Source organism: Patagioenas fasciata, chromosome 2, assembly GCF_037038585.1.
Source record: "Patagioenas fasciata isolate bPatFas1 chromosome 2, bPatFas1.hap1, whole genome shotgun sequence".
NCBI lineage: Eukaryota > Metazoa > Chordata > Aves > Columbiformes > Columbidae > Patagioenas > Patagioenas fasciata.
This window is the reverse complement of record NC_092521.1, coordinates 137,696,244-137,719,895: the sequence shown is the minus strand read 5'-3', so window position 1 is coordinate 137,719,895 and position 23,652 is coordinate 137,696,244. Positions and strand designations below refer to the sequence as shown.

General features: G+C 37.4%; 1 protein-coding gene across 2 annotated transcripts in view; it reads left to right on the top strand.

Annotated features, from left to right (window-relative positions):
* Nucleotides 1–23,189, top strand: part of AHR (aryl hydrocarbon receptor) — a 64,469-nt gene extending 41,280 nt beyond the window's left edge. For both annotated transcript variants that reach the window (XM_065830778.2, XM_071805079.1), the window contains 8 exons: nt 810–899; nt 4,365–4,488; nt 9,574–9,704; nt 10,593–10,795; nt 12,487–12,596; nt 14,090–14,231; nt 15,041–16,310; nt 20,309–23,189. In XM_065830778.2, coding sequence (XP_065686850.1) covers nt 810–899; nt 4,365–4,488; nt 9,574–9,704; nt 10,593–10,795; nt 12,487–12,596; nt 14,090–14,231; nt 15,041–16,310; nt 20,309–20,464 — 2,226 coding nt within the window. In that variant the 3' untranslated portion in view covers nt 20,465–23,189. The remainder of the gene's footprint in view (nt 1–809; nt 900–4,364; nt 4,489–9,573; nt 9,705–10,592; nt 10,796–12,486; nt 12,597–14,089; nt 14,232–15,040; nt 16,311–20,308) is intronic.
* Nucleotides 23,190–23,652: the final 463 nt, after the last annotated feature.

The following is a 23,652-nucleotide window of genomic DNA, read 5'->3' as shown; positions in this document are numbered from 1 at the left end:
ATTAAGTGGCACAATATACTTAATCCAGTCCCTTGAGACATCCTTTTGTTAAATCTTGACTGATATCCATAGAAGTAAATCAGCACCTTTCAGATGAGCTGCCAAGTCACAAATGTACTGTTTGCTATCACAACAATTGCCGTGAACCGTATTGATTTGGAGTTCAGATAAATGCCCTTTGCGTGACTTTGAGTAAGGAGCCGCTTAGTCTGCTGCTTCACGAAGGGGGAAATCTCTTCAAAAACATTGTTTACTTGCAACAGTCTGCTTGTGCAGAGATTTTCTATTTTAAGTAAGCTATAAAATGTTTTCTTGGACTATGCGGGGGATCTTGATCGCTTGATTTCCTGTCCACTTGGACCATCTGCACTATGAATAGAACAGATTTTGGGAATGGGTTTGTGACATGACTCCCATTCGTGCTGTGGGCACCTGGCTGGACCGAAGGCTTGAGCCGCCTGAGCATTGTGAACTATGGTTGATGTTAGATGAAACTGTAGTTGTTCATAGTGCCGTCCCTCATCTCCTACTATCAAGAGTAATTAGAAGTCATCAGTAGGCTTTGTCTTCTCCCCTGAATTTTCAAAAATAACTTTTTTTTTCATTACATGCAGTTTTTTCTGCTGTGTCATGTATACTGTAGAAAGAGGCAGTGAAGAATCGTTGTGTTTGTTGTGCTGTTAGATAATGATATGTTTTTGCATACTTCACATTTTATTGGGAGAATAGGATATAGGTAGACTTACAGCCACAATAATTTTCTGGAATTTTGTCTCTGAAGCTGATAGATTGGTGTATTTTCTCCCCAGGCATTAAATGGTTTTGTGTTAGTTGTTACGGCCGATGCTCTGGTTTTTTACGTCTCTTCCACTATCCAAGACTACTTGGGGTTCCAACAAGTAAGTATGTGTATTTTTCTTCTATTTTGTTTTCAGTGGTTTTACTTAATTTTGGAGGGCATCCGTTTGCGTATTTAGGATCTGATAGTTTGTGAAATAAAAATCTCAGTTGGGTACTTTGGGTTGGATTATTTTGAAACCATGTTACTTTTTCTGTCAGCTTATATGGATGAAATGGGTCCTCAGGCCAAGCACAACAGGAATATAATTTCCAAGGTTGAGTTAGGCAAGATAGGAAATTTTCACACTTAATTAGTCTTTACTGGAACAACTGTTTGAAATTTATACTGTGGTGTTACCCAGTTTATGATGCTGAGTGAGACATAATTCAAGGGGAAGGTAATTCTTTTAATAGAAACCTTTCGTACAAAACTAACTCCATATGCCTTGAGGTTTTAAGTATCAACTGGGTGATTTTAATATTTTTAGAATTTTAGTGTTCTCTTGCTTGTATTTACTTTATTTACTTACTTATTTCAAAACCAGCATTTGCTATTTACAATTTATGGAGCAGATCAAATATGGCTAATTTCCTTGGGCTTGCAAACCAGGTACCAACGTAGTAAAGACCAAGACCCAGTGAGCACGTTGCCCTCCCTTAGAGAACTCCTGGGATTAGTTAATGTTAAGATGATAGAAGCTGAGTTATTGTTATCAGTTTGTATGTTTGTGTACTAGATGATGGTAGATTCAGTTGCTGTCTAAAACCAGGGAGAAACTCTGCTTGGTCTGCAATTTTTGCTAACTGATAAGAGATTGGGAATGTTTGCATAAAAGAAAATGTTCCAAACAAAATGTAATTATTCCTGGGGTCACAGATTCTTTCAGTGTTGGGAAAAAAAAGATTGTAAAACAAATTTAGCATAAAATTTATATAGTAATACCAATAAATCAAGTGCATGATAGCGACTTAAAGTCCTAAAAGTTCCAAAAATTAGCATTTCTACAATTTATTTTGGAAAATACTAATTCTTTTATGAAATTCACCAAAATAAAATCTGAGCTAGGCTTCTGCTCTTGCCATCTCCTAATTACTGTAGTTCTGTATTTTATTTCAAATATTTTCAGTTTCTATAATTACTGAGTTTTCAATCCATGCAGGAACTACACAATTTAACTCCTCTCCATTGACTGAGGCTTTTCTTGAATATCTTTGGTGGGCTTTTTCCCCTTAATTTCTTTCAACCACTGATACTGGCTGTTGTAGCTTTGCCATTTAGATCGCATTCCTAGCCATGCAATTGGTGGTGATATGAGAGAATCATCACGGAATCATTTAGGTTGAAAGAGACCCTCAAGATCATCAAGTCCAGCTGTAGCTTAAATCTAGCACTAAACCATGTCCCTAAGAACCTCATTTATACATCTTTTAGACACCTCCAGGGATGCTGACTCAACCTCTTCCCTGGGCAGCCTGTTCCAGTGCTTCACAACCCTTCTGTGAAGGAATATTTCCTAATATCCAATGTAAACCTTCCACAATTTGAGGCCATTTCCCCTTGTCCTATCGTTTGCTACTTGGGAGAAGCAGCCAATACCCTCTATGCTACAACCTCCTTTCAGGTAGCTGTAGACAGTGATAAGGTCTCCCCTCAGTCTCCTTTTCTCCAGGCTCAACAGCCCCAGTTCCCTCAGCTGCTCCTCATCAGACTTGTGCTCCAGACCATTCACCAGCTTCATTGGCCTTCTCTGGACTCCATCTGGTACCTCAATGTCTGTCTTATAGTGAGGTGCCCATAACTGAACTCAGGTTTCAAGGTGGGGCCTCACCAGCGCCAAGGGGGACAATCACTTCCCTGCTCCTGCTGGCCACACTATCATTGATGCATGCTAGTATGCTGTTGGCTTTTTTGGCTACCTGGGCACACTGCTGGCTCATGTCCAGTCAGCTGTTGACCAACACTCCCAGGTCCTTTTCCGACAGGCAGCTTTCCAGTCACTCTTCCCCAAACCTGTAACACTGCCTGGGGTTGTTTTGACCCAAGTGCAGGACCTGTCACTTGGCCTTGTTGAACCTCCTACAATTGGCTTCAGCCAGTCCAGATTCTTCTGTAGAGCCGTCCTACCCTCCAACAGATCAACACTCCCACTAGACTTGATGTCGTCTGCAAACCTACTGAGGGTGCACTTGATCCTGTTGTCCAGATCATTGATAAAGAGATTAAACGGAACTGGCCCCTATACTGAGCCCTGGGGAAAACCGTTCATGACTGGCCACCAACTGAGTTTCTCTGCATTCACGACAACTCTTTGGGCTCAGCCATCCAGCCAGTTTTTTATCCATCAGAGAGTACCCCCATTCAGGCCATGAGCTGCCAGCCTCTCCAGGAGAATGCTATGGAAAACAGTGTCAAAGGCTTTACTAAAGTCTAATTACATAACATCTACAGCCTTTCCCTTGTCCACTAACTGGGTCACCTTGTCATAGAAGATCATCAGGTTGGTCAAGTAGGATCTACCTTTCATAAACCCATGCTGACTGGGACTGATCACTTGGTTGTCTCGTATATGCCGCATGATGGCATTCAGGGTGTTATGTTCCATGACCTCCCCTGGCACCAAGGTCAGACTGACAGGCCTGTAATTCCCTGGATCCTCCTTCCAACCCTTGTTGTAGTTGGCAAATGTAATGCCCATCTATCAGTCAACTGGGATCTCCCTAGTTAGCTATGATTGCTGATAAATAATTGAAAGTGGCTTGGTGATCACCTCCGCCAGCTCCGTCAGTACCGTTGGGTGGATCCCATCTGGCCCTATAGACCTGTGTGTGTCTAAGTGGTGTAGCAAGTTGCTGACCATTTCCCCTTGGATTATTTGGGCTTCATTCTGCTCCACATCCCTGTCTTCCAGCTCAGGGATCTGGGTACCTGAAGCAAAATTGGTCTTACTGTCAAAGACTGGGGCAAAGAGGCATTTAGTACCTCAGGCTTTTTCTCATCCTTTGTCACTATGTTTCCCCCAACATCCACCAGAGGGTGGAGATTCTCCTTAGCCCTCCTTTTGTCACTGGTTCATTTATAGAAACATTTTTTGTTTCCTTTTACAACACTAGCCAGGCTCACCTCTAGACCTAGAATGGGTCAGGCCCAAGTACCAGCTAGTTAATACTTGATTTACCAGTATGTAAAATCAAATTATTTAAACAAAGCCTAAGCATAACAGTTTAAAGGTGGCTTAGATAAAAGCAGGTAAAGAAATACTTGACATAATGTTATTTATTTTTCTAAGGTAATATTTTTTTATTATTATTTCTCATGTTTGCAGTCATGGGTGTTTCTGAATTCTGCTCTGTGTTACTAAAAATTGTTTCATGAAGGTTTCCTGTGTGCATGCAAATGTATGTTTTTATCCTCGAGCAAAATGAATTTTGCTATGTCTATAGCAGTGTTGTCAACCAGATAACTTACATTATCATATAAGTTTCTTATTCTCTTTCTTTCCTGTTTTTTTCCTTTTTGTACGTAGTCTGATATTATACACCAGAGTGTATTTGAATTGATTCACACAGAAGACAGACCTGAGTTCCAACGACAGCTACACTGGGCATTAAATCCTGCCCAGTCTGCAGATTCTGGACCAAGCATACAGGGTAAGAATGCAGCCAGTTTATGTGTTTGCCTGTCTGATTAGTTAAGGGTTTTTTTAAAATTTGTGTATGTAAAAAAGTTTAGATTATTTTGTGTGAAAAAAGCAAGGAATAATATTTCTTAAACTTATTTGAATTTATGGATATGTTTGGCTAAAAGTGGGAATTACATTTTTTTTCACTTTAAATAAGCACTGATATTCATATCACAGCCCCATTAAAATACCAATTTTGTTTTAATTTGTGAGATTTTAATTTGTAGTCTTGCACGTCTGATAACTAGTCCTGTGGCAAGTAGCAAAGCAGGTAATCCTGCATGTTTGTTTTCTGAACACAGCAGTGAGAAGTGGGCAGTTGCTTTTGGGGACATAAGAAACAAGAAAGTTTTGTTTTTCTGTGTTTGCCCTCAGTTATACAGCTTGTCTTTGATCAGTGTTTGAGTGAGAAAGTGATTTCTCTGCTGAAGTAATGATCACTTTTACATCTGCTACTCCTGGTTACAGATCATGACACCAAATTTATTAGCTTAGGAAGGCCAGCAGGTGATTGGGTATGACAGCTTCTCTAAGCTCTTCAGGCTGGTAGATCCATTCCATGATTAAGAATGTGTTAGTTACAGTGTTAATATATGGAATATTGCATTCCTGGTTGTAGAAAATGTTATGGCTGTTGGGCATCATGATGTCTTCCACGTCTGTTCCTGTTGTATTAAGGCTTCCACATAGACCAGTACTTCTCTTGGGAATAGAAGAGGAATAAAAGATTAAATAGATGACCCTTTAAGACCAAATGGTATGCTTGTTAGAGCGTCAGATTGTCACATGTTATTGACTTATATTCAAGTGACCTGCTATACACACTGCTTACTTATCGGAAGAGAGATGTGTTGGTACAGATAGTTACGTGTAATATGGGAAGTGAATGCTTGCCTGATAATAATGACAAACCTGTTGAGACAACTGTAGTGCTCTGTTTTGCACAACAGTAATTTAAATATGTAGGTGAAGCTCTATGTTACTCTAAGTTACTTGATTATAGATAATTTTTTTAATCCAGAAAAAGTCCATATTATGTTTAATTATCATTCCTAAAGCAATTTGGTTTAAAACTCAAATTGTAACTACTCTGACATTTATGCAGTCCTAAAATTACATTCAGCCCTTTGAAAGCAACTGTGAGGCTGATGTGGCCCCCAGTGAAAATGAATTTGACACCTCTGATCCACACAATCCAGTTGAAAACATGCTACAGAACTAGTTAATATTACAATTTGCTATAGCAAACAGCTGCTGGCACTCAGAAAGAAGGTTTTTATGTGATGGCTTAGTGTTTGCTTCAGAGTGAAATGGCATTCCATAGCGCTCAAGGAAGTGCACCTGAATTTACAAAAGGTTGTGTTTGAAAAGTATGATGCCAGGTTGACTTGCCATCAGGTTTAACCAAATAATGGAAGTGCTTGGGGTTTTTTGTACCTTGTGTTCCTAGCTTACTAGAAACTGCTAATTATTTGAGGGCCTCAAGTAGTATAAAATGTTTGGATGTTGAGGCTTTTTAAACTGAATTCAGCTTTGTAACAAAGGATAATGATATGATCATAAGGATTCTCCACATTTTTGCTAATTTAATCCATTTCCTTTTTAATACATTTGGCTAGCATTATGTAGATATTTATAGATATAATATAATTGTTCTCAGGCTTAAGCACAGATTCCAACCTGATCTGAGAACTAATTCTGCCTCTGCCTGGACTAGTTGTTTCTAACTCAATACTCTGGTATGCCTCTGGACCAGTGGTCTCCTCAGCTGTTTCCTGTGCATCCCCAACACTCCTCCCAACCCTGTCATGTTCCCAGAGAAGTCTGCAAAATTCTGATTTTTCAGTCTGTTTTGCACCCTCAGCTTTGGGTTGTCTTTTAAAGTTTGCTTGCTACGCAGCCATATATGGTCTTGAGCTTAAAGAGGAAAAAAAGCACTTAATGCACAGCATGTTCTGCACGTTACTGCGTGATGTCGATGAGCTCCAGTGTGAACTTCATCAGGGATTTGGGTTATACCCCCTGTGGTGTTAACTGGTGATTTTACTCCAGGGATTGCAGATGCTCTGTAAGACTCTGCCTTCTCACAGTGAGTCACTTCTCCAAGATCCTGGTGCTAAAACCTCTCTGCCTCCTGTCTGCCTGGGAAAGTACAACAGTATTCCTTTTCTAAATGTAGAAGGCTTGGGCTTGAAGCCTATTCCCTCTTGTTTTGAGTTCTGTTCTGCCCCTCTCATGAGCTACAGACTGGGTTGCTTCTTCCATCACAGCCTTGTTCACTCTTGAGAACTGCTCATTTTGCTAGGGGAGTTGTCAGACACTTGAGAGAACCCAGGTAAGATACCTGTGTTCAGATTACAGCTCTGTATTTACCAAAGGAATAACACTGAGCTGCTCCTGTGGTGAAATTTTGAAGGATGCGCCCGCCAGTGACAAGGATACCAGCAGAAAGTCTTGCACTGCTTAGTGCAAGGGTCTCAAACTCATTTTCACTGGGGACCACGTCAGCCTCGTGGTTGCCATCAAATGTAGTTTTAGGACTGTATAAATGTAACTACTACTTTTAGACAGGCCTAAAATTACTTTTGGCCCTTTGAAGGCAACCACGAGGCTGATGTGGCCTCCCGATGAAAATGAGTTTGACACCCCTGGCTCAGTGGATACTAGAGATACACTCTGTAGACACTCCTCGGCCAGATTATTTATCTGAATTGGAGGACTTAATCAGAGCCCTTCGAGGAGCCTGCTACTGATGACTAAAGTCTTTCCCTACATCCCATCCAAGAAGGTTGCCCATAATCTCATTTATCTCCATGAAAGAATTAGCTGAACATACACAGGGCCTTCGAGATACCCTAAACTACTCAGTGCTCTCAGTACACTCCTGCCTGGCCAGCAGCTCTTCCAGTCAGCTTTTGTAACAGTAGCTGACTGTTGATACCAACTTTCTTTCAGCCTCACTAGCTGGCACCTTTCTCAGTAGTAGTTGATCTTGCAGGAATGAAGTTGTGGCAATAGAAGAGGAACATAAATATTGCAATTGCTTGGAGAGAAAAAAAACCCCAGTGTTTTAGTGGCTTCCTTGGTGCTGATGCTTGTGAAACCTGAATATTGATATATGCAGTGTATTAACCATTTTGAGGAGCCCTTGAGTAATTTGCAGGGATTCTCAAGGGTGTCAGAGTTGGCATTTTTGAAAGATGAGTTGGGATTTGTAAGCTGTTTCTTTGATGCTCTTTCTTCATAGTCTTTGCTTCTTCAGAGAGCGTCTAATCTGTTTCAGCACCTCTTGGAGAAGCACTGCCTCAGAAGTACTGAAAATTCTCACCAGCAACTAGGCAATTGAAAACCAATAATCTGCAGCAGTAGGAAGTAAGGGAGTAAATCTGCTTTTGTCTGAAAACCATCCACATGACAAGTGTGGGAATTTGTTATTTTCTAATATCGGTGTTAGGTGGTAGCTGTCTCAGACTACAAGCGTCTGAGTGTCTGTACCTGTGAGATCAGCTTGTAATGATGAGTTTGGCCGATACACAGTTCTGCAGAGAGCTGTAATTTCAGATTATCCCTTTTATTACATACTGTCAGCTTTTTCTCTATACCTTTAAGTTTGTTCAGCAAAATTTAACCTTGCATAGTAGTTGTTTTAAGAAAAAAACTGAAAAGCTGGATAATTCTGCATTCTTGTTGCATTTGTATGGCCTTAGGTCGCAAGGTCTCTTGGTGAGCCATCAGCAATCTTATTTGATTCCAGTTCAGTCCCTTGAATTAACAGAGCTGGTGTTTGGTCATGATTTGTTTTCCTTTGGTTTGATTTGCCATTGTACAAACCACCTAGCCTATCTGTAAGATTTTCCAGCTGTCCAAGAGGCAGAATTGTGTTCCAGAGAATGTAATGTGGTATGTGATTAAGTGACACGCTCTCCCTGACTTCATCTCCAAACCTGGAAGGTCAATATGGGTTCTTTCTTAAAATCTGTATTCTTCTTTTGTCCATACATGGCAATTGGTTCTCTTGGAGTACACGGACTGTTTTTTAAATTACAGAGTATTTAGCACTCCAAAATAGCATTTTTCACTGTTTTCCTTAATTTTCTGCATGGATGAATTCCTAGGGAATGACCAGTTTGTGGTTTTTTTTATATGTACTACAAACAAGATCACTTTGCTAAATTTGTTGTGAGTAGACATGCTCTGGTATGTCTGTATATGTGGCCTCATGCAAAACATATGTATTCTATTTGAAGTTTATTGATTTGTCTTCTTTTTTTACTTTATATTCCAAATGTTTAAGTCTACTAAGTCTATTTTCTAAATGCCACTTAGCAGCAAATGCTTGTCCTGAAGTGGCAGAAGAGTATCATGTTGTTATCTTAGTTGTCAGCCATGTTTTTGAGTCTTTTTAAAATTTTAAGTAAGTGCTTTGTGTTCTTTGAAGAGGTAACTATAGTGTTTTCTTGATCAGCACAGGCGTATTTTTGCTGTTGAGTAGCTTTTTTTTTGTATGTTAGAGAAAGTGCTCACATTGTGGTGGTTCTCTAAAGATGCTTATTTTTCTTTATTGTTACCAACACCTTTCACCTGGCTGTCTGGAAAGTAAAAATTTCACAGATTAAGACCATCAACTGATCTTCTGTATATTCAGCTCCTATAGTTACTGTGTATATAGTTACTGTGCCTGGGTGCCTACTTGACTTTTGCAGATCCTGCCTTTGCTGAAACGTGGATGTGCTCTCTGCTGAGAGCTCTGTTCTCTGCAACTGATTCAAAATTTAGGTTGGTGACAAACATAATTAATGAATTTAGAAAAAAAAAAAAAGATGCATGCAGTTTTCAAGTGCCAGAGCCTGTAAGACAAAATTCTATGAGAAGAACTGATACTTAACCTCACATTGTAATCAGTATAGGTTCTGAGGATGTTTCCAGTTTACATGGATCTTGCTCAGGTCATGACCCAATGCTTTGTTTTTGAGACGGAAGGTGATTTGTTATAGATAGCCTTCAAATAGGTGTTCTTCTAAAAATAATCCTTATAAATAATCTTTTCCTGTAGGAGATAATGGCTTTTCACAGCCAGATACCTATTATAACCCAGACCAACTTCCTCCAGAGAATTCTTCCTTTATGGAAAGGAATTTCATCTGCAGGTTGCGATGCCTCCTGGATAATTCCTCTGGGTTCCTGGTGAGTATGGAGTCGTGTGAAAACTTCCGCACATGCTTGCAAGCTGGAAATCTGTATTATCCGTACAGCAGTTTATTTTATTTGTCAAGTCTCTGTAGATACTTGAGCTGCTTTAACCAGCGTGTTTCAGTTAGTGATGCTAAATGACAAGTAAAGATTGTATTGCTGAGTTCCCCTTCAACATGGTGTTACATCCAGGTGCAAGTTCCCTCATTTTGCATGGCTCAGTTTCCTCTGTGAAATATGAATAAGCATCTGCTTTTGCAAAGTACTGTGTGATTTGTAGATAAAAAAGCTATACGAATATTATTTTCTCTTGGATATCTTGAAATGCAATAAGTTATAATAACTAACAGAACTATGGTTTTCCCTTACTTAGGAAAGTCTGTGCTTGTTCTTTTTAATAAACGTTTTGTTTGTCAACACTGTAATTTTAAAAGAAATAATATGGGTGTATCGCTGTCTAGGTGACTTCTTACAAATATAATTGTTTATAGGAGATTTTGCAGTTGTACACAGTTACATACTTTATACAAATAACTGACAGAAATGCGAGAGAAATAATGTTATTTTACTTGTATGTAGAATACTGTATTCATTGGAATACTAGAACATCCAGTTGGCATTTGCTATTGTATGTTTGGGGTTTTTTTGACAAAACAGCTTTCCAGTTCTTTTTCTAGGGAGTTTATTAGTAGAGCTCTAAGTGTTGTGCTCAGGGGTACAACAACAGTGTTTTGTACTTATTAGCTAACTTTTGTGTATGCCATGGTACAAAACTTGAGTCTGATGGGTCTTAAAGTTTAAAAAATGTTTTACATCCTAACAGAAGTATCTGACTCTTAAATACTTCCAACATAAACCAGTTACTTTTTTCTGCATCCTAAGGCTATGAATTTTCAAGGACGATTAAAGTTTCTCCATGGACAAAACAAGAAAGGGAAGGATGGTGCTACTTTGTCTCCTCAGCTCGCTCTGTTTGCCGTAGCAACTCCCTTGCAGCCACCATCTATCCTTGAGATACGAACCAAAAACTTCATCTTCAGAACTAAACACAAACTGGATTTCACACCTACTGGCTGTGATGCAAAGTAGGTGTAAATTCTTTCACATAATACTCATTTACTGTTGAGATAGGTTTCAAGTATGACTTTGAAATATAAAACTGGTTACTGTTTCAATCAATACTGATGATCATGTAGAAACTGTTAGGATTTTTCTCTTCAGCCCTGCTAGTAAGGAAAGAGAAATGGAATTGTCATAATTATTAATGTATTTATTATTAATACTTCCTTGACAGAGCATATTGCTTTCTGACTCTCAGTCATTAGAAACAAAACCAACCAACCAAAAACCACCAGAATCACAGAAAACAGAAGTTCCAGAAGACGGAATACTAATGAATTAGGGAAGAAGAAAAGTTTAGTGTTTAAATCTGCTTGGAGTTTGGTTTCTGAACTGATAGAACAAGTGTTTCATTTTGTTCTACGTGCTTATTTTCTTCTTCAGTTCAAGTAGATATAAAATGTAATCGAAATGTTTTTTGCTTGAAAATAAACAAATGAGGTCCTTTTTTATAGTATAACTTTTACCCATTTCCAAACTATTATTTTTCCTATATAAACTGGAAACACTCTTGCATTCCTATATCAACATAACATAACTATGGATCAACATGGCAAGAAGCCCATAAAGATGCTTCTTTATTAAATTAAAAGCTTTTGGCCTACTTGTTTCCTTCTCTACCCTATCCTATTTTTGACTGATAGTGCTTTCAGACTAATTTTCAGTAGGATCTCTCATATGGATTTCCATGTCTGATTACAGAATAATGTAGAGTCAAATTACTTAGTGCTCTACCTACTGATAAATCAAAATATTTTGCTATGAACTGATGGGAGTAAAAGTTAACAGAATGTTAATGCAGGCTTTTTTTCCTCACTGTGATTTTTTTCATTGTGCTTCACTTGAAGCCTTCAGTGTTTGTCACATTTTACACTTTTGTGTATATTGTTCGCCATCTCTACTTTTTCCTCCACCCTCCAACCCTCATCTTTGGATCTCCATTTATTTGGTCCAGATATTTTTTCAGTCTCTTTTTTGACTGCTTTATTCTGCCATGTATCTCATAGTGCTTACACAAATGCATTAAGTTCTTAATCTACCTGACCTCTAGTAAAGTACTCTAATGTTAGCTTCCAGGATCAAACATGACTCTATTGCCTGTACTCCTCTGAGGTGTTTCTTAGAAAGCTTAAATGTAAACACAGGCGTCCCAAACGACTCAACAGCAAAAGTGATATAGTTCTGAGATATGCACTGCTTTCAAGTTTAAGCTACTGAAAATACTATTTTGGGGAAGAAGTTCTAGATAACTAAAGTTACAACCCTACTGAATTTTACATGTGAGCTGCTATAGGTAAATGCTGTGAAACAGGGCTAAGCAAACAGTGTCTTTCATTGCAACAAATGGGAGCTGCCTGCTATAAGTGGGTATGTTCAAAAGTATGGAATTAAGAGTCCAGCTGAACTGTAGACATACTCTTGTTTTAACCATCTAATAATTTTGTGAACCTGTTCCTAGTCACTGAAGGCAACTTGGGGGACTAGTAAAAACTTTGATTTCTTAACCATGTGTCAGGCTATCGCATACAATTGATATTGCAACAAAATATAGTTAGCATTGACGTCTGAAATGTTCTAGCCATAATTAACTTGCTTGGCATTTGTTCTGTGAGTTGATTCATCAGCAGTGTTGCAATTCTTTGTTTTTACCTTCCAGAGGAAAGATTGTCCTGGGATACACTGAAGCAGAGCTGTGTATGAGAGGAACAGGATACCAGTTCATTCATGCAGCTGATATGCTTTATTGTGCTGAAAATCATGTCCGAAGTAAGCTTTTTTCCCTGAGAAAGGCTGTAAAATGAAAGCATGGATTATAAGAACACTGAAAAAAAAAATACTGTGAAGTACTTGGTTTTTATTTTTAAATAAAAAAAGGTCGTCATTAACATAAAGAACACCATTTCATGTGATCTTTCCCTCCATAGAGGAACTTATACTGGATGAAGAAAATTTAATATTCCTATCTAGACCCTTCTAGGTTATATATTCCAATTTCTGTCAAATCTTACTCTTCTCAGTTCCTTCTCTACTCAAGCCAACTTCTGCTATTTCAACAACTTCCTTTGAGTGAAGGGACTATTTCAAAGATAGGAAATGAAATAAAACAATTTCTTTTGATATCAGTGTAAGATATTTAACAGAAATTAAGCTCTGATATAGCATGTTAGTATCCTACATATTTCTGGTTTTAACTCTTGGCAGCTTGATTTGGTTTAAGTAACAACTTCAGGAGAGAAGCGTAACACTTAAAGCTACAGAAATAAGTATCAGCTATCTGATATGTAACTACTTAGTGGACGATTTTAATTTTTTTGTTAGCTGTAGTGTTTGTCTTTGGAAGTTAGAAGAACATCTTCATGATATTTTGGCACTTATTTTCTGCTGACTTCTTTTGAAAAACTGTGTTTTCTTTTGTCCCCTTATATACAGTTAAATAACCCCAGGTGGTAGGTTAGTTCTCAACCTATACTAAAGAAATATTCTGTTTCAGGTATAGCTCAATCACTGTTGCTTATCAGTGGTTTTGTTTGTTTTGGTAAGGAATAAAAAAGAAAATACTTCCAGAATAGAATGGATGAAATTTGGGTTGGAACTTAGTTTTAAAACTGGTTTTGTCCCATTTCTGATGTCAAGATAAAAAACCAAGTCTTTTAGCAACGATTATTTTTTGTTAGATTTCTTAAGCTTTCCTAATTTTTTTTAATTTAATTTTTCTGTCTAGTAATGCAGTATTTTCAGTAATGTACAACAAAAATGCATTTTGTTTGACAAGCATTGCTAGTGAAGTGATAGTGGGGGAGAAAACTAGTTGATTTTGGAGTACCTCTGCATTAGCCAGTCAAACTGTGAAAGAATTCGATTCAGAGCTAATGTGCTTTCTAATTTTTCAAGTAACAGTCACTTTTCAGATGTAAAAGAGACTTAGGCTTTTGTCATTTGCATGTTCTAGTATTTATTAATTTCCATTGTTGCAGAAATAATGGTTGAAGATCCATATAGAATGTTACAAATCTGTAGTGGATCTCTTACAATTGCTTGGAGCTTTGGCTTTTATTTTGCCAGTAAATGAAAGCAGACATCTTAAAGTGATTGATCATCCTGTTTCACTAGGAATACATTAGTGCCACAAGGAAATGAGTGGCTGAGGACGTGAGATTTATAAAATTGCTTTACAAATGGGATTATTTTTATGACATGCAAGATTTTTCCTATTTTTTACTCACTGGAAAGTAAACGGGATGGTTATTCTTTTACTCTAGTGATGAAGACAGGTGAGAGTGGAATGACTGTATTTAGGCTTCTAACCAAAGAAAATCGATGGGCCTGGGTGCAGGCAAATGCACGTCTTGTCTACAAAAATGGAAGACCAGATTACATCATTGCCACACAAAGACCTCTTACGTAAGTCATCATTGCATAAAGCAGTATACTTCAAAAACCAAAAACTTTTGACCTTGTCTGTAGTCAGAAAGGTATTCTTTAAATAAATCCCCTTTAAATCCTGAACTCCAAAAAGAAAACCTATTTCAATTTGCTAACAAACATTGAAAAGAATTTTGATATTTCAGTATTTATGTGGCATAGTCTTTTGTGTGTAAAACTGTAGACATTTTGATTTCCTATAAAATTAAGAGCAGTGGTATAAGCACCAAGTTATTCCACTCAACCTCTTTTTAATTCATTATTCGTGTTAGCAAAAAATAAGAAACCCAACTGCAGTTGTGCAGAAGAAACAACAGATAACATAAAGAAATTAAGTCCTTTATTGTGCTGAACCAAATGCTACATAATATGGAATTCAGCATTATTATACAGATTAAATAATTTCTGCTAAAGAGTCTGTAAAATGGGGAAAAAGAGATACTTCATTATTGAAGTAGTCATTCATTTGCTGTGGCAAGAAAAACATAATGCATGGAACAAAGCCCACTTATTCTCATTTTAGCTCTTAATGCACAGAAAATGGTGTATGCTATCTAGATTTAATTACAAATATAATATGTAAGGTGGTATTATGGTCATAAGCTCCTTATTTCATAATCTGCCTCTTGGTTTAACTCAGCCAAGTTGAGCTGGAATAGCTAGGAATTTGAAAAATGCCTACAAATGGAATAGTTGTGCGTTTTTTTCATATTAATTCCAGGGAAACAAAATATTATAGAAACTGTTTCATCCTTTAGTATTATGCTATGTATCTGGTTTATTTTCAGAGATGAAGAAGGGGCAGAACATCTACGGAAGCGTAACATGAAGTTGCCCTTCATGTTTGCCACTGGCGAGGCTGTGTTGTATGAGGTGTCTTTTCCTGTGTCGAGCCTTATGGATCCCTCTCAGATGAAGAATAAAAGCACGACGGGTAAAGGAACCAAAGCAGCGCTACACAATGATTCTGTGGATCCAAACTCCCTCCTGGGTGTCATGTTAAGGCAAGATGAGTCTGTATACCTCTGCCCTCCGGCATCACAGAAACTTTCCTTTGAGCGGAATTTCTTTGCAGACAGCAGGGATGAACTGGGTGGTGGTGGTAGCAGCGGCTGGACGGGTAATCTCCTGCCTGCTGGAAATCACAGCATTCTCAAACAGGAGCTGGTGCAGTGTTCTCAGGACAGTACTATTCCACTTCCTGAAGACAGTGCAGCACTCTTTCAAGATAACAAAACCAGTGATTTGTACAGCATCATGAAAAATCTGGGCATTGACTTTGAAGATCTAAAGTGTATTCAACAGGATGAGGAGTTTTTTAAAACTGAATTGTCTGGTATGGATGATATTGGAGACATTGACATAACTGATGAAATCCTGACTTATGTTCAGGATTCCTTAAATAAATCTGACTTCTTATATTCAGGCTGTAACCAGCAGCCGCCCCTGGTCCAGAATGAAGGTTGCTTGGTACAGCAGGAGTTGGATCCACATCAACTTCAGCAGCACCAGAAACACCTCATGGAGCAGCAACAGCAGCAGCAGCAGCAGCAGCTCTGTCAAAAGATGAAACACATGCAAGTCAATGGGATGTTCACAAACTGGAGCTCTGGCACCAGCATGCCTCTTAGCTGCTCGCAGCAGCAACCCCAGCAATATGTATTCCCTGTCGTGCATGGCACTACCTCCGACTTCTCCTACAAATCAGAAGTAAACACTTCCCCTTATGCATGTAGGCAAGAGTTTCTTCCTTACAAGCAACCCACAGCGATGGTGCCCCAGCTTTCTAATTTTGCTCAAATGGATTTCCCTGTAGCAGGTTTTGACAGATCAACCTATTCTGCTCCTTCCAACCTGGAGGATTTTCTCAGTTCTTTGCACCAAGTCCCTGAAAATCATGACTGTGAGATGAACTCCGAGTCGGTTATGTTAACTCCTCAAACATGCTACGCGGGTGCTGTTTCTATGTATCAGTGCATGCAAGAAGCACAGCCCAGCTGTGTGGATCAAATGCAGTATGATCCTATGATGGCAAGTCAACAAACGTTGTTGAACAAGGTAAGGTAAACACCATTGTTGTATTGTTGCATTTTAAACCATGTTTTTATTGTTTTGCATGGCTACGGGGATGCAGAGTTTATCATAATTGAATCACTAAGTTTGGAACTGATGCGTTGGCAGTGTGTGCATGTCCTTGTTTTCTTTGTTCGTTAGAATAAAGAGAGTTGCATTTGGTTGAGTTTTTATGTAAACGTATCCACATCCTCATAGCTCTCTTTGGTAGGAATAAAGCAAGAATGAGTGACTGAAACTGGTCTGCTGTACCTAACGGTAATTTTCCCGATAGGAGCAAAGGAGGAGGAGATCGGTCAGAAGCTTGAAATTTGCTTATATACCTTTTTTAGAGGTGTGGAATGATGTCAGTAGTATCATCTAGCATGTTCACTTTCATGGAATATGTTCTAAGGATCCAGAAAAATATTTTCTTTTTAAAATGTTAGTGTTCTCTGGCTACTCAGATTTGTCAATGATTTTAGGATTACTTAAAGTGTCACATTATAATATCACATAAATAGCATGAAATCTTATGAACTATTGTATTTTTACACATGATGATACTTTCAAAAGCATTTTTATATATTACCATAAGAGAAAGACAGCTTACTCTTCAAGCTGGTGTCTAAATTGTCTGCTGAAGACAAAAGAGCAGGAAAAATTATTAATAGTAGATAAGGTGAACCTTTCTCACATTGTGCTAAGGAAAAGGCACAACAAAAACCATAGAAGAGAGAGGAGCCTGGCTCTAGCACAGACAACAGTTTTAAGCGCAGTTCCTCATAGGTGGAATTAACTTAGAAATAAAACAATTCAAGTGCTACAGCAGTTACTGATTCTGAATAACCTCTGTTGAAATACTTTAAATTGTAACATTTATTTCTGCTAATGCTGATGGAGTACAGAGCCGCAATTCTTTTTTATTTTTCTTTTACCTCAGTGCTCTAAAGTACTGATCCTACAAATGCTTATGCACATGCATAAGCATTTGCAGAATTAAAGTATTAATTGGCATTTAAACTACACAAGACAGAGGTGAGGAATGCAAGTAGAACATACCCCATTTTGCAGTATGCTTAATACAAGCACAAAACATATAATTTTAAAAACTATTTCACTAATGGAAAAAATATAATTGCAGAATTACAGAAACTTAGCTAAAATATATATAGCCCAGTTCAGCAAGATAAATAGCTTCTGCCTGAGTGCCCACAGGCTGAAGTAGCACGAAGTGACTTTGGCAAACTGCAGTGTGGAAGTTTGCACAGTGCTTGGCTGCAAGTTGCCTGGCTATGGTCAATGTTACGGGTCCTTTGTAGTACTTGATAACAGGTTTGCAAAACAGTTCCTGGGTCATCCGAGTTTGTCCCTATAGCAGTATAAAATTGTTCTTCTCACAAAAGCTATACTGGTGCGGTACATCAGTTTTGAAAAGCTAGCACATAAGCAGTTCTCTGCTTTCTTTTTACTTATTGGTTTAAAATACATTTATTTTGTAGATTTTGTTGTTATGCTGCGTTAGTGATTTTTGTTATGCCCCTTTTCTGTTATTTTCTTGGTCACTTCTTATCTACTTGTGAAATTCTAATGACTAAGCATCTCTGAATGCAATAAATTAATAAGTCTGTTGCTTGATATTTACTAGAACACTGTGCTGCAATAAAAATATTGCCTTTAGCTGGTTTGTCATAAGAAATGAACAAAGGCCACTTTGTGAAAAGTTATCCTTACTTAAGTCATCGAGAGACAAATTCAGCCCTTCTTGCCGTGGTGTACTGATGCTGTGTGGATCTGGACTGCATTTGGTTAAACGGAAGCTTGGTCTGAAACTGATGTTACCCTTATGCATGTTGGCTCCTGCTTACCTCTGGAGAGATCTGCTGAACATTTGTCCAAATGAGCTTAAAAGAGGAGCACGCTTCTTGATGAGATAAGGAAGGATAATTCCCCCCAACGCCTTTTGTAAAAGAGTGATCATAGATAGCCAGTAGCTGTTTCCAAGTCCTTGCAGATCCAGAACTATGTATGCCAACTGGCTGCAGTGGGGGTGGGAAGAGACTGCTTGTCTGTGAGCCAAATAGCATTGACTTTTGCAGCCCATATTGCTATATAGTGTTCACATGAGACAAACCAACATCTCTTTTGTCAGACTGTACTCAGTTTTGACCTCTGGTCACATCTACCAATTAACATTTTCATAGATTGACGGCAAAGTGAGGCTTTATAAACCAAAGTTGTTATGTTGAGAAATGTTTTGATGTAGAAACTTTTTTACCTAGAAATGTCATTGCTCCAGAGAAAGATAACCCAATATTTATATATGTTTGTATTACAGAGATTATATTTGGTCTTGTATCAGAGGAAATAAGAATTTTAAAATATGTGAACCCATTGGAACTAGTAAGTCAGCAATATATCTGCTGCACTTGAAGTAATCTTGTAACATATTACCTGTACCAAAGCCATGATGGCAATAATAGGCATTTCCTTATTATAAATAGAGAGAATGTATCACTGCTTATGATAATAAACTCAAGGTTGGATTTTATTGCTAATTGCTAACTTTAGTAAGGATGTAACTAATTAGATAGGATACTACTGTCTGAGCCTATGTTCATGCAGCCAAACCAAAGCAGGGCAGTCTTTGTGGCTGGATTTAGCACAAGGACATCCCTGTCTGGGGCTGGAGGCTGGAGAGAGGGCAGATGTTACTACACAAGCCGTGATTGCTATCCTTTCCTCGGCCTTCTAACTCCCATTGATTTTTGTGTGAATAGACATGGGGATTAGAAAGCCAGAAGGGTCTGTTGTGGTCATCTGCCTTGATCTTCTGCCTAACTTGTAATTGCGGTAGGACCATAACCAATGCAGTCTAAAAACACTTTCAGTGATGGAGAAGGGCAGAAAGGCCTCAAGTAATTTGATTGCTTGTTTAAAGTCAATAAGGAGACACCTTGTTACTTACTGGATTCTGTGTTGGAAACTTTCTTAGAAATTTTAATGAGCTTGCTCTTCATGTTCAGGGAGAATACTGAAATTATCTGCTTCTGTCAGAAGTAATCCTAGCTTATGTTATAGCTGTCTTTGAAAGTATGGCAACTTTGATTAAAAGCATGACTCACATGGCTGAAGTCTTGCTAAAAACTTAGAAGAACCGTGCACAATTAGTCAAGTTTCAATGTTTGCATAGAAGGAAAAAAAACTTTCCAAAACCCAGTGTATTTTGATAGATGAATGAATGTATAATACATATTTTCTAGGACAAACTTTGAATGAGTGAGTATTTATGACATAAGCTACTCCCAAAGAGATGATGGAAATGTTTAAAATTATTTTGTTTTATTTTCTTTGCATGACCGAATGGAGTATTTTGTAGATAAAGTGACTTTTCCATAGCATGACAGGAAGCATTACATCAGATGGTTAAAATAATCCTATGAACAGTTATGTCGAGACTGATGAAAGCCATTCATTGCTCTTACTTGGCATTGTCAATATGAAGACCGTTTGTTAAAAAAGCCCACCCTGCGACAGCTTGGCCTATGGACTGATTGCAGGATTCTTCAGCTTACGAGTAGAACTGCACGTGCATTCCTGGAAGAGCTGTAGATTCTGGATTGCATTGCAGACATGAAAATATGTAAATAGGTTGATTTTAAAATCTAACATCTGGATGTGGAAATCAGGAGTGCTCAGTCAGACTGTGCTTTCTACAAATGGAAACTATATTACGCCTCAGATAATAGCAATGTTTCTTTACTTAGCCAGAACTAGCACTCCCACTGGCTTCAACATGGGGAAGTTTCAACATTGATTCAGACCCTGCTTTAATGCAAATTAACTTCTCATCATTCATCATTTAAAAAAAAAAAAAGTTTTAAAGCTATTAATTATATTTTAAGACAATTTCTTCCAATCTGTGTCTTTAGGAGGATTTTTTTAAACTTATAAATAAATTGTTTTCACATACTAACCATTTATATTATCTTTTTTCCTCCCAGTTCCAAAATGGTTTCAATGGAGGAAACGTAAGTGAAACATATCCCTCTCAGTTAGATGTGATCAGTAATGCACAGACTGCTACACATCTTCAGCCTCTTCATCATCCGACAGAACCCAGATCCTTCTCAGATTTGGCATCTAGTGGATTTATGTGATTCAGATCTAGAGCTCCATCTGTGATTTTGTCTGGGCGTCAGGCTGCTCTGAGGAAAAGCTTGCTAAGACTATCTTTGAGCATCAGACTTTAACAGCTAAATTACGTTTTGAGAATGAGGTTGGTTGCACTATATACTGGTGGATATGTAATCCAAGACCTGGCTTTTTAGAGTGACAGGTGGAACTGAAACTTCTGACTAAACTTGTGTGCATGTGCTGTTTTCCATCAGATTGACTCTGTCATTGCAGTATGGATTACATATGTACTACAGACTATGTCATGCTATACAACATAAGATAAGGCAAATGGTTTTGTTATTTAGAAAATAATTGGGCACTTTACAAATAGCATCAATGGCACAAGGAAGATGATTTCACACGTGGATTATTTCCAGGCTTTATTTTTTAAAAATCTAGTAAAAAGCTCTGAATTCATGAGAATCAAAAGCACTTAATTTTAATGCATACTAAGCTCTTTAATCACTTATTTTATATTTAAATCCTTTTGTTTTAAGTCTCCATTTCTAGCACTTTAATAGAAAGCTTAATACAAGGATATGATATGCAACTTCAGGTTTTCTATGAAACAGACCCTTTGCATTCCTCCTTTTCTTGTCAGCCTTAAGTGCCTCACAATTTAGCTACCTTGTTTCTGACGGGAGCTTGTTTTAGCAAAACTCACTATATAAATGTCATCCATATTATGCGAACTTTTATGTAACATCTACAGTGCTACTGGCTGTATCTTTTTTGTTCCCCTGAAGATAATTTGTTTAAAGTATATCTGTGGATTTGTTACACTATTATCAGGAGTTATTAATGTTCTGAATCTAGTTCAGTTTTAGAGTTTTGGTTTATGCTACGCTGGTTTTCTGCTTTCTTCAGGTAATACAGGGTATCTTAAAAAAGCAGATTTTGCTGAGGGAAAGGAGCAGATCCTCAGGATTTGTTTTTGATTATTAATGTTAAAAAACCTGTGCCTTATCTTGTGTTAAAATGGTCATAATGTTCTTTAGAAATAATACAAGGCTGCTCTATGCAAGTACTTTCATTAAAATGAATATTGAAAAGGATTACATTTTAAATAAGGGGGAAAGGAGTCTCAATAGCAGTTGGTATTAGCATTTACTTTGACTGCAGTTTTCAATGTTCGTAGTGGGGAAAGGGTCAGTTGTGGTTTAAACTTTATCCCTAGCAAATTGCACTGCAAAATACAGAGAGGTTATTCTTTTTATGTATGTTGATCCATTTGAAAAGCCTTGTGCAAAATATGAAATTGGGGAAAGAAAACAGTCATTAGAGGAATTCTCCTTGTAATAGGTTTTATTTTCAGGAAGAGGAAATGAAACAAAAGCAAAGAAACAAACAAACAAAAAACCCACCACATCCACAAAAACGGTCTGCGGTTTGGTTTTGTTTTTATCTGAGAGAATTGTTAGAATTGCAGACACCAATGTTTGGTGCAAAATAATAATCTACGTGAAAAATACAGAAATGTGTATATGTTCAAAATATTTCATACTCTTGTGTGTTGTATAGTTCATATATAATAAAATGTCTTTGTAAAATATTTTAAACAAGTTAATTTTAAAGTGTTACATCGTTATATGTTCAGAACAATTTTATTACATTTGTTATACATAATATAAAATGGCAATTTAGCCAGTTTGTTTAAAACAGGCAAAAGTAAATTGGCTCCCTCCAGATGGTTGTTAATATTGTTTAAAACAAGGACAATCACTTAAAACTGAAATCCTTTCATTGCTGAAACATCCTTTCTTTCAAGAAGATAGTATTTTCTTCTATCCTGTGTGATATGATATGCTAGGCCAAACTTCTAATTCAGTTACAGCTTTTCAGATTAATAACTTCGACAGTTGTTTTAAGTGAAATCACCAGTTATGAAAGGGACATTAAGGAATAAATTACAATTCAGGAAAAGCCCATAAAGACATTGTGGGTTGTATTAAAATGTTACCCTTTTTTTTTTTTTTTTGTTAACGTTTCAGATTTTGTTTTCACCACAAGGCATCAGTAACAGGTTTAATTAGTTTCATTTGAATTAATTTGTGATTCTGTTTTGTTTTTTTAATTGAAGTCTTGTTTTAAGCCAATATCTGAAACGTCTTCCATATCCAACTAGTGTATCATATTTGCATTTGAACTTGAAAAAACAGAAAAATGCTGTAAAACTAGAAGGTTCAAAGGGATAATGTATGTTTTACATCTTACAATCCAGTATATATCCTGTTTATGAATTTAGTTAAACCAAATACGTGTTGTCCTATCACTAAGTGCCAAGGATGCAGTACTACAGTTGTACTGCCCTACTTACTGTAAACAAGTTAGTTGTTTATATGCATATCAGCGTATTTTGTGCATTATCTTACGTGTACAACATTGACTGTATTAGTGCATTCTTGATCTGCACCAAACTGTACCTACAGTGCACAGATGTTTCTAAATTGGATCGCTCTTAGCCCTTCAGGTCTGTTATAAGTAAGATTATAATCCAGTGTTAGTCAGTATTACTATCCATTTTTGTACAAGTTTTCTTAGCTTGTTTTTCTTTCCAGTTCTTATGTCTCCTTTGCTATGCCTGTACATACCATGCAATACACCTCTTGTGTTCAGGTATGGTTTTGTAGCGCTCTTGCTCATCTCCAGTAAAGTTTGTAAGACATAATATATGGTAATAAAATAATCACTTGAATGTAGCTAAAATGTATATTCTTTTACTGCAAAAATGTTTGATTTCAGCAGTATACAAAAAGATACATTATCATATAGTTATTAATATCTTTTGAGAGCTCGTCATCTGATAGTTTACAAAACTATTGTTATTTACGTCACTGTGGACTTTGCACTTATCTAAATATTAGATGCAAATACAATGTATATAATGTAGAACGGTGAAGAATTGTTTGTGTTGGTCCGCAGAATTAGTATTTTATACTGGCATGAAACCACGTTTATTTATAAACCTTGTAAATAGTAAGCCCCAATTAGCAGTTGGAAGGCTTCTGTATTCATTGCTTAGTGACAGTAAATTCACAGTTCAACAATACTGAGGCAGGAATAGATTTCTGCATAGATGCTGCTAAAAATAAGCATTTTCTGTTTTGAGATTTGTAGCTGGCCATTGGTAACCTATTTACTGTTTGTTGCTATTTCATAAGTAGTGATT